At 61.1% G+C, this 11,689-nt stretch overlaps 1 protein-coding gene across 1 annotated transcript; it reads right to left on the bottom strand.

The window, feature by feature from the left end:
• Positions 1–1,071: 1,071 nt before the first annotated feature.
• BOK (BCL2 family apoptosis regulator BOK) lies at positions 1,072–11,480 on the bottom strand. The gene is made up of 4 exons (XM_007941384.2): positions 11,261–11,480; positions 8,832–8,960; positions 1,576–1,739; positions 1,072–1,197 (listed from the first exon to the last, which is right to left on the bottom strand). The coding sequence occupies exons 1-4, from the start codon at positions 11,478–11,480 to the stop codon at positions 1,072–1,074; spliced, it is 639 nt and encodes a 212-aa protein (XP_007939575.1).
• Positions 11,481–11,689: the final 209 nt, after the last annotated feature.

Below are 11,689 nucleotides of genomic sequence, written 5' to 3' on the forward strand. Positions count from 1 at the left end.
ATAAAAAAATAAAGGAAGAGAAACTCTAAGCAGATTAGAGAAGCCATCCTGGAACCCTCCCCGCACCGTCACATGCCCCTTGGCCTATTCCCCAGCAACCTCCTGCCCCCCACACACTAGTTCACAGGGACACTGACCCCACGGCATCGTCTAAAGTGAACACAGCCACTCCTTGCCTCCTGGGGAACCTCAGGCCCCTGGCTGGAGACTGGCTTTCTGCAGACCCCTCATCTGTGGGTCCTGCACATACCCCTGATAGCAGGCAGCCTGATGGGGAGGGCCTGGGGAGGCTCTCAGAGGGTGGCTGCTAGGCCAGGACTCACCTCACCCCAGGCACCACGTGGCAGGTCCCCCCTCTCCAGGTACAAGGGAGGAAAGGAGCAAGGTCCCACTGGCTGTGTCCAGCCTGCAAATACCTTCTCGTGAGCACCTGCATGGTGCCAGGGGCCTGCAGGCGAGCAGGACTGGGGGCCTGGCTGAGTGTCTCACACGTGTCCAGCTGTGGGGGGGTGAGGCCTCAAGTGCACCCTGAGGAGCCAAGCTTCTCAGGCCGTGGAGCCCAGAGGGGCTGCTGGGCAGTCCTGGGCAGCCATAGGCAGTGGGCCACAAGCTACCCCGGCTGACCAGAGACTTCACGGACCGAGTGCACTGTTGTCTCCTCAGTCAGGCGAGCCACCCCAGGACCCTGCACTATGGTTAACGGTTAGCGGGACCCTACCGAGCACAGCACGCGCCTCGCTCAAACATGCAAGACCTCGGCCTGTGGAGACAGAGTCCAGCCTGAGTCCTGGGGTGGGCCCCTCAAAGGAGTGCCAAGTTAGAGGGAGCCCTCCCGGCCCCCTCCCTTTTGGGCCTACAGGCGGACCCCCAGTGTCTGGCCCCACAGCCAAGGGGAGCGATGGGCTGGAGAAGCCCCACCAGGGATGGGCCCTCCCGTCTGCCCACGGGCCTGGGTCCGCCAGGGCAGCAGCAGGCAGCATGGGGAGGCTCACAGATGGCTGCTAGGCCAGGCCTCACCTCACCCCAGGGACCACGTGGCTGTCAGGGCCGGCAGCCTCCGGGGTCAGCGGCTCATCTCTCCCGCAAGAGCCCTAAGAAGGCGGCCTTCAGGAAGCGGCCGAGGCTGCAGAGGGCCGCCACCAGCCAATGAGAGCGGAGGCCCGGGTCCGTGCCGACCACACACGTGAGGACGTCAGTCTGGGAGGGAGGACAGGGCAGCGGTTAGAGACACAGGGCTGAAGCTGGTCCCAGGGAGGACGTGTGGGGCCTCAGCTGCGGCGGGACGACCGTCTGGTCCCTCTGGATTGAGGGTGCGCCCCCCCAGCCCTTCCCACGAAGGGGGTTCACAGTGGGGAGGGCGGAGGCCGCTAGGCCTGGTGCACAGAAAGGAGCATGCCTAGTGGGAAGAAAGCTTGTCCCCACCCAGGGCCTCCAGGGTCCAGGCTGGGAGCCCTGCCCAGCCCCACCCCCACTCCCACCTCAACCCTTGGGCCTGGGAGCCCCACCACCACGCAGCTGCACCCCACCGCCACCCCACCCCTCGTGCTGGGAGCCCCGCTCTGTCTCCCTACTCACCCATCCGCCGCGCCTCCGCAGCCAGGTGGCCAGGGTCTTTCGCACGAACTCCCCCAGGCAGTCCACGAGGGCGTGGACCATGGCGGGCTGGGCCTGCCGTACGCAGTCCACAGCCAGGCCCGCGGCCACCGCATAAAGGGACACCACCTTGCCCCACGTGATACCTGTGGGAGAGATGGACTTCTGGTGTCTGCAGGAGGAGGGAGTACCCTGCTTGGTGGGTCCTTGCCAGACGGGGTCGCTGGGCAGCACCTGGCATCTCCCTCCCGCCAGCCTTTCCAAGGAGGGCCAGGGATGCAGGCCAGACCAGCCCCTCTCGGCAGCTCCTCCCCCAGGCAAGCATCCGGTGGCTGACCAGCAGCCCAAGCTGTGGCCGTCCAGCTTGCCACGGACTAGGCAGTCAGTCCTGCCCCCGTCTCAGGCTGCTGGTTCTGTGGTGGCCCCCACACCCACTGCACACCCAGGCCTACAGCACACCTGGCCACACCTTCCCCCGCCTGCCAGAAGGGCAGGAAGTTAGTGACAGGGACAGAGCGTCCATTCCAATGCTGCTGGCACACACTACCGCAGATGGGAGGCTTCAACCACGGAGCTGTGTTCTCTTGGCCCTGGAGCCAAGAGCCCAATATGCAATGTGGGCAGGGCTGTGCTCCCTGCAGGCTCTGAGGCCTCCTGGTCCCTTCTAGCCAGTGGTGGCCCCAAGTGGCCTACGGCTGTGGCTACACTGCTCCCGTCTCTGCCATCTTCACATGGCCAGCTCCTCTGGCTGTCGCCTCTTCCGGGGATGCTCATCACTGGATTTAGGGCCCACCCAGACAACCCAGGGTGGGCTCACCTCGAGGCCTCACTCAGGAGGAACTGCCAGCATGCAGCCAGCTGCAGCAGCATGGAGGTCAGCAAGGGGGACACTGAGGCAGGGGCGCATGATGGAGTGCTGAAGCCCGGCCAGCCGGGGAGGTGACCTGGGTACCAGCACATGCTACAGCACGCAGCCGCTTCAAGGGCACACACATGTGCGGCCCTGTCCTCCTGTCCCGTCGAGCCGTCTCCAACCTCATGTACAGCAGAATGAAACACTGTCCGTTCCTGCACCAGCCCCACGATCCCTGCTACACCTGAGCCCATCATTGCAGCCACTGTGTCTATCCGTCTCGTTGAAGGCCTTCCCCTTCTTCATTGTCACTCCACTTTGCCAAGCATGACATCCTTCCCCAGGGAATGGTCCCTTCTTACAACATGACCAAAATAGGTGAGACGAAGTCTGGTCATTCTCGCTTCCAAGGAGCATTCCGGCTGCACTTCCTCCAGGACAGATCTGTTAGTCCTTTTAGCAGTCCACGGTACTTTCAGCATTCTTCACCAGCACCACAACTCAAAAGCATCAACTCTTCTTCAGTCTTCCTTTTTCATTGTCCAGCTCTCACATGCATATGAAGCGACTGAAAATGCACAGCTTCCATCAAGCATACTTTAGACAAAGAGACATCTTCACTCTCCAGCACTTGAAAGAGGTCCTTTGCAGCAGATCTGCCCAGTGCTATATACATCATCTGATGTCCTGACTGCTGCTTCCATTAGTGTTGATTGTAGAACTAAGTAATATGAAGTCTTTGACAACTTCAATCGTCTTTCCATTTATCGTGATGCTGCTTATTGGACCAGTTGTGAGGCTTTTCCTTTTCTTTATATTGAGGTGTAATGCATACTGCAAACTGCAGTCTTCAATCTTCATCAGTAAGTGCTTCAAGTCATCCTCACTTTCAGCAAGCAAAGGGGTCTCGTCAGCATATCACAGGTTGTTAATGAGTCTTCCTCCAATCCTGATGCCACGTTTTTCTTCATATAGTCCAGCCTCATGGATTATTTGCTCAACATACAGATTGAATAAGTATGGGAAAAGGATACAACCCTGATACACTCCCTTCTTGATTTTAAACCATGCAGTGTCCCCTTGTTCTGTTCAAATGACAGCCTCATGGTCTATGTACAGGCTCCACATGAGTACAATTAAATGTTCTTGAATTCCCATTCTTCTCAACATTATCCATAATTTGTTATGTTCCACACAAGTAAACATCTTTCTGGTGTTCTTTACTTTCAGCCAAGATCCATCTGATATCAGCAATGATATCCCTCATTCCATGTTCTCTGCTGGATCCAGCCCGCATTTCCGGAAGTTCTCTGTCAATATACTGCTGTTAACCATTTCAAATTTACTCGTTAAATGTTCTCTAAATTTAGGAGGGATATAATCAAAGTCATATTTTGGCTCTCAGGGACTTGTTTTAACTGTCATCAACTTGTCCCCTGAGCAGCCCCAAGTAGGCAGCAGGATACGAGTGGTCAGTTTACATGTAAGGGGACCATGGTCCAGGGTGGATGGGCCTCTCCCCGGCCACTGACTGTGAACTGGGGACCCGTCCACCTCACTGCACTGGGCTCTCATTGGGGAAGGGCTGGCACATCCTAAGGCGGCCATGCCAGGAAAGGTTTCGGAAGAAGGCGGAAGTCATCAGAGTCCCGGATGCTACTGTTCACCTGGCTGTGGGAAGAGGTCTTGGTAAAATGCGACATGCAGAAAGCTCTGAGAAAGACTGACCAATGACAGTGTGGGAAGGGGAACCTGTCATGAGTGTCCTTGATACTAAGGAAATGTAGGTCATGGAGGAAAGCAGGGAAACTCCTCAAAGGACAGACACAGAGTGTTTACAGGTGACCCACAGACAAGATACAACCAGACTGAAAACATGTACCCGCCTGACCCAAGACAGCAGTTAAAGGGCAGTGAACCTTGCTCTAGTGGATAACATCGTACAGCGCTGTCTGGCACAGCCTGTCGACGGTAACCAGGTCCTCACCTATGTGAGATACTAACGGAGGGGATGGCCAGGAGCAACACTTTCTATACAACCCTTCAACAAACCTAAAACTGTTCTGGAAAACACTCAGTTTTTAAAAAGGGGCATGGATATTGTGATCTATCAGACTGAAAACTGAAATGGTGACATGTGAGTTCCAAAAAGCGCCAGCCAGGAAATGTGCAAGGGGCAGTGGGGGCCAGGTGGCCGCTCCCCGAGACACGCATCCCAAGGGCACAGCCCGAGGAATTGCACCTGCATCCGTTTTCCACCAGGGACCAGGTCGCCTCATCTGGAGGCATAAATCAGACCAAGTCACTCCCAGCTCAGAGCCCTCCCCCAACATCCAACCTGAGGCGTTCCCAGACCCCAGCCTCAGCAGAGGCCTCCTGCTGCAGAGCCCCCAGTCCACAGTGCTTCCCATTCCCTGGGGGCCACGCGAGGCTGCCTCCGCCTCCAGGGGTCTCCCAGGTCCTAGTGCCCAGGACCTCATGGCACGGTCCTTGACTATGAGCCGCTGGCCAGTGTGAGCCCCTAGGCTCGGGGCTCTGCTCTGCCCACATTGGTCCCCGTGGTGCCCGGCAGGCCGGGCCCCCAGCCACACCCCCATGCCTGAGACAGGGAAGGGCTTGTGGGCTGTCAGCACATCCCAGCCCCTGGTCATCGCCCGATCTGCCTAGCTTAGACGTTTCATTCCAGGGGCATCACACGGTACACCTGTTCTTTGTGGCAGACTGACGTCAGTCAGCATGAGCTCAAGCTTCATCCGTCTGGTACCCTGTACCCGGACTTCACTACTCTTGGCTGAGTAATATTCCATCACATGCATATATACACAGCACATGCAAGTTCTGGTGGCACAGTGGTTAAAGCACTCAGCTGCTAACCAAAAGGTCAGCAGTTAAAACCCACCAGCAGCTCTGCCAGAGAAAGATGAGGCAGCTGCCTCTGCAGACGGACAGCCTTGGAGACCCTGTGGGCAGTTCAGCCCTGTCCTCTAGGGGCGCTGTGAGTCCGAATCGACTCTACGGCAGTGGGTCTGGTACATTTTGTTTCTCTACCCGTCTGTGGGTTAGCAATTGGGTTGTTTCCACCTTTTGGCTACTGTGAAAAGTGTAGCTGTTAACATGGGAACATGCCTCTCAGGCCTACACCCAGGAGGGGAATTACTAGGCCACGTGGTAACTGTATGCTGAGCTGTTAGAGGTTCTGATCAACTGTCTTCCACAGGGGCTGCCCCCTTTGACATTCACACAAGCAATGGAGGAGGTTCCCAATGTCTCCACACAGTCACCAACACTCATTAATTTCCACTTTTTGGGTCACTGCCTCGCTGGTGGGGGTGGGGCGGGACCGGGTGTCACTGCTGATTTGCGGCCCCGACAGCTAAGGGCGGCGGGCACGTGACCTGCGCCGACAGCTAAGGGCGGCGGGCACGTGACCTGTGCTTGCCCTCAGCTGTGTAGCTTCTTTGGAGCAACACCATTCACATCCTTGGCCTGTTTTCAAATTGGGGCTTCTTTGCTGTTGCATTGTTGGGGTTCTGTGAATATTTCTTCTGTATTTTCCGATCATTCTGTGGTAAATTATTTTGCTCTCGTAACAAGAAAAAAGTAGCTCAGTTTCTCTCCTGAAGAGAGTTTCAAGCCCAAAGGCAGGGCAAAGCTGGGCATGGCATCCGGACGTGGAGCCCAACGCACAAAGCAGCCCGAGGGGCCGATCTGAGAGGCGCTCAGTGGCAGAAGCAGCCGGCCTGCTGAGCGATGGCGGCCCCTCACAGCCCACACGGGCTCCCCATGGAGCCCCACACTCCTCCCCAGTGCCTCTGCTGTTGCTCCGTGGACTCAGAGGGGTCAGGAGGACAGGTCATTCAGACACCCGGCTCCAGAGTCCCTGTCACCAGGCCACCCCAGAGCAGCAACAAGGCCAAGATCGGGGGCTGCCCACAAATGGAGCCGCCAGGTGTAAACTCATCTCCCCGCGAATGAGACCAGCCACCGGGGCCCACCAGTAACAGGCCCCGCCCCTTCGGGGGGCCTCATGCCCTGGACCCCAGAACCTTCCTTGGAGCGTCTGCTCTGTCTCGGCCATCCCTGCACCTGGCACTGCAGGGGAGCGGGCCGCCCTGTCCCTTGCCACACACCTCCCAAGTATCTGCTCCAGCAGGTCAGGGCTGCTTCAGAGACAGCCTTTTAAAGCCAGCTGGAGCCTTGTAAACCGGCTGCCTGACAGCCCACAGGCCCTGGGCACAGACCCACGGCCACCCACGCGCAGGCGCCAGGCCCCACGCACAGGCGCCAGGCCCAGCACACAGCCAGACACCAGGGTACCCCGTTCCTGGGCCCCCCCACTTCCTCCCCCATGAGGCACGTATGGGGTCATCCACCAGGAAGGGGTGGAAGTGGACCCTGTGGACCCTCCCACCTGCCCTCCTCCTCACCCCCCACCAGTGCAAGGGCCCAGCCAACGACCAAGGTGTGTCTCTAGCCCCCGTACAGCCCGCCCCTGGCCCTCCACCCACTGCCTGCCCCCCCAGGCCAACCTGGAGACCTGGCTTGTTTTCAGTCATGCAAAGGTACAAATGGGGATGGAACTCTGGCTGGGGGCTGTTCTGAGGAGCAGGGACAGTGTCCACACAGTCCCCCAGACTGTTACTCACCCGCCGCCTCAGCCACCCACACCACCCCCACGGGACCAGCCAGGGACTTGAGGCACCTGCTCCCACAGATGTAGGCTGGGCCTCTCCAGGACCCCTGCAGGTGCCACGAAGCCCAGGGCAGCAGAACCATGCCCGGTGGACTTCCTTCCCAGGAGCTGGCTCTGGGCTGTAAACACTCGTGTGGGCGTAGTGTTAGCACCTTGCCCTCGCCAGCTTTCTAGCTCCCAACAACCAGAGAGGCCGTCCGGCGGCGCGAGTAAAAGGGGGTGTGGTGCGCTGGCATCCCGCCTGCCATCATGGTCGGAGGCGCCTCCTTGGGCAGGGGACATGGAAAGCCACTTCCTCCCCTTCCTGGTGGAGGGAGTCACCAGACCACTCCAATCAATCTCTGCCCCACTGCATTTTCACGAGGCGGGAGCCGCCAATCCCGCCACGGATGAGGACACCTGAGGACACCAAGGATGAGGAGCCAGACACCCTGGGGGACCCTCGGCCTGGGCTCGGTCCGTAAGTTCATAAGCCTGAGGACATGTTCAAGACCACCTGGAGGGATCTGTAGAGCAGCCAGGCAGGAAGCCCCAGAGCACCCTAGGGGGGAAACTCCAGTCTGTGAAGCCGGCAGGGGCCCTGGCAGAGCCATCAACTGGCTGGCCCTGTCCCCAGGCCTTGGGGAGACGGGCACTCCAAGGAGAGGTAACCGGAAGGCTCTGGGGAGGGGCTGTGACCGGGCGGCCTGGAGCCCATAGGAAGCAAGCAGCAAGAGTGGGTGGTGGGGGCCGATCCAGAGATGGGCAGTTACTCCTCCCGGAGCATCTGGGGACGCAGGAGGGTGTGGCCCGGAAAGGCCACGTGGGAGGCAGAAAGCTCAGGGAGGCCTGCTCCGTCCTCCCAGACACCTCATCAGCCCCCTTGTGCCACTCCCAGCCCCAGTTCGGCCCTCTTCTGGGCTAGGCTGCCCATGACTAGCCTCCAGCCCAGAGTCCAGCAGGACAAAGCCTGACCCTCCTGAGGGCCTGTCAGGAACGCCCGGCCCATCCGCCTGGGTGGTCTGGGGGCTCATTCTCAGAGCATCCCCCAGAACCCCGGGGTCACCAAGCAGGCGCTGACCAACAGCACCCCACACTCCAGCCAAGAGCAAGCCCTCAACAACCTGGCCACAGCCACTGAGGGTCCAAGGGAGCTGTCCAGGGGGCCCCAAGTCACCCTTCAGAACCACCAAGGTGGTCTATCACCCCCTTTCAGGTCAGTTTGTCACTCAGCAATAAATAACCCCACCCCAGAAAGGCAGCAGGCAGCAAGCAGAGGTGGGTCCGTCCTGGGATGCCGAGCTGGGAAGGGTTGTTGGGAAGGGTTGTTGGGGTCACGGGCAGGTCTGGGAGGGGGCTCCTGGGAGAGTCTGGGAGGAGTGCTGGGTGGGGCTGGGAGTGGGCGCTGGGAGGGGCTCAGGGGGGATCCTGGGAGCGTCTGGGAGGCGTGCTGGGTGGGGCTCGGAAGGGTGCTGGGTAAGGCTGCAAAGGGGTGCTGGGGGCTGGGAGGGGCTGGCAGAAGGTCTTGGTGGGGCTGGGAGGGTCGCTGGGCGAGGCTCAGAGGGGGGTCCGGGTAGGGTCTGGGAAGGGTGCTGGGTGAGGATCAGAGGGGGTGTTGGGTGGGGCACAGAGTGGGTGCAGGGAGGGTGTTGGACGGGGCTGGGAGGGGGCTCCTGGGAGGGTCTGGGAGGGGCGCCGGGCTGGCTGGCCTACCTGCAGAGAAGATCTGGCCGGCCACCGCAAGGAAGGCATCAGTCACCACGGTCTCCGACTGCAGGGAGAGGTTCAGCTGCCTCGCCACGTTGCGGTAGACACTGGGCCGGATGAGCTCCAGCTCGTCTCCTGCGTGGGCACCCACGGTCAGAGCCCTGTGCCCACCTGACCCGCCGAGAAGGGGTCCAGCCAGCCCACTCCTCAGCCCCGTGGCCTGCCCAGCAATGGACACCGGCCCTATTCCACCTTGTTCTCCACTTGACCTGACCCCCCCCCACTTGACCCCAACCTGACCTCATGTGACCCCAGCACAGTCCAAGAACAAAGGGCCAGGGAGGTACCATGAGTGTGCTGGGACCTGCCTCCGCAGGGACACACCTTCCCTGACAAGCCAGCCCCCCAGGGTGAGCCGGCTGGGCCGGTGCAGCGGGAATCCTGCAAAGCGTGGGCTGCTGGGGTGACTCATGGCCCCCACCCCAGCTGCCCGGGGGTAGTGGGCCAGGGCCGCAGAGCACAGCCAGTGAGGCCGAGCCTTGGCCTGGCCAGTGGGTGGCCCCACTGCTGCCCTGAGGGCGTTACCGCTGGGCAGTCACCCATCAAGAGGCGGACCCCAGCGAGGCATGACAAGGACTCCTGGTGCCTGCCGGGTGCTGGAGCAGGGCCAGTGGCCCAGGCCTTCCCAGATGCCCTGCTGCACCCACGCGCTGCAGCACACTGCAGAGGCCTGGGCAACAGGTTGCTCGCCCAGGAGGGCAGCACCCAGAATCCTACCATCTGTGCCACCCACCCCAAAGCAAACAGGGGAGTGCTGCCCGCTGGACATCCCAGTGACGGCCCAGGCCTCCCACGGGCCAGCTGCATTCCGTCTAATTAATTAAAACCTAGAGCCGAGAGAGCTGCACTGGGGGGAGCCGTGACATGGAAATTTCCCAAGTCGGTCTGGCTGTTCCCACACTGACTTGTGAGTTGCTGAGAACCATCCCCCGAGGCTGGCCAGCCGCTGGGGACACGACCCTGGCTTCTTGTTTCTTCCTGTGCACCACTGCCCTACCAGGAACCTGGAGGGGCTGAGGGGCAGGGAGACAGCACTGGCTCCAAGAACACTTGCAGGTCCCAGCAACCCCTCAGGGAGCCTTTCGGTCATCTGGAAGGGGCTGAGCCCCAGGCACTGGAAATGGGGGGTGGACACAAAGGCCCATCTCGCAGAAAGCCCAGTCCTGCACCCGGCTTGCCTCCCTTCCCCGACTCTTCTGCCACTCATCCAAAGGAAAGGCAACTCAGAGTCTCTGGGGTCACAGGCCAGAGTAGAACCAGGACCGCCTCCTGACCATTGAGGGGCTCCCGGGGGGAGGGGGTATCTCAAGAGGCCAAAAAATCATCAGCTCAAAGGGGCCTTCCAGAGCCCCCTGCTTTGTTCATGTGCTGGGGCTGGAGGTCTCAGGAGGTCCAGCGAATCAGGCCCTGGTGCCCAGCCCCTCTGACTCCAGACCAATCCCCCAACCCCTGCAGGCTCCAGTCTTTCTCTGCATCTAGAAACCTCCCCCTCCCTCTCGCCTTGAGTTACACCACCCCCTCCCGGAAGCCCTCAGTGCTGTCCCCATGGACTCTGTCTCTTCCTGCCAGAAAGTGACACCTCCCCAGGCAGGCCAGTCTATAGGGGGACACCTCTTATGGGGCCAGCACAGCATGTGGAAGACCGGGTCCTGTGCCAGCCCCAGAAGGGGCAAGGCACACCCTCTCATGGAGGGCTTCCTCTGGGCGCCAGCCCCTCCTCCACACCCCACAGAGCCGCCAGTTCAGGGTGCCCCTTGCAGCCACCTGGTCCTCCTGGCCCTGGCCTTCAAGGGCGTGGCCCTGCTCACCCCCAGGCTCCCCTGAGGCCCCACTGGGGCACCCACAGACGTTGGGGGGGGATGACCCAGTCCTGCCCCAGTGTCAGGAGCCTTGGAGGCTCTCAGGACAGCCACTGGGCTGTGCGTCACATACAGATGTCCACCCCTGCTGGACATCCTGTGGGACCTGGGCGACCCAGCATCCTGCAGAGGGCTCTGGGAACCCTGCAGACCAGAGGAAAGAGCAGCCAGACAGGCCTGTAGCCCGTTACTGTAAGGGCGCATCTTCCAAAGCAAACAGCAGGACACGTGGTCCCACAATGGATTTTTGTGTCCCGCTGAGTACAGAGGTCACGCTGGAGGCTTAGCCACTAAACCCTCATTCTTTCTGGAGCATTCTATTGTTTATGGCCAGAATGTCTGAAATCGGCTGTGCTGGCAAATCTCGAGGTGGGGCGGGGGAGTGAGCCTGCGCGCAGAGAGGCCTGCGGGGGAGGACGGAGACCCCGGCGGGGCGGTGCCTGCCCCTCGGCCGCTCTCCAGCTGCCGGGTGACCAAAGCCCTGCCAGGGAGGACCCACCTCGGGCCCGCACTCACCCAGGCGCAGCAGCACCGCGCACACCTCGGCCAGGCGGCCGCCCGGGGGCGCGGCGCGCTCGGGCGCGCTCCAGGCCAGGCCAGCGCGCAGCAGCCGCGCGTGCACGAACTCCCTGCCGAGCGCCTTGGCCTGGGCCACCAGCTCCTTGTCGGTGGGCGAGCGGTCAAAGGCGTCCATGATCTCCGCGGCGAAGACCGAGGAGCGCCGCAGCACCTCCATGGCGGGGACGGGGGGCGCCGCACCTGCGGGCAGAGAACGCTCAGCGGGCGCGGCCGGAGGGCCCCGGGCAGGCGGCGGGAGGCGGGAGACGGGCGCGCCCGGCCGGGGCGCACGGGGCAGCCGGCTGGGCGGAGCCGCCTCGGTAACCGCTCGTCTCCACGGCCCCAGTCTTCAAACACAGTCCCGTTGCTTCCAGGTTCCGAATTCAG

Source organism: Orycteropus afer, unplaced genomic scaffold, assembly GCF_000298275.1.
Source record: "Orycteropus afer afer isolate SDZICR_OR568_19922 unplaced genomic scaffold, OryAfe1.0 scaffold00006, whole genome shotgun sequence".
In the NCBI taxonomy this organism is placed as follows: domain Eukaryota; kingdom Metazoa; phylum Chordata; class Mammalia; order Tubulidentata; family Orycteropodidae; genus Orycteropus; species Orycteropus afer.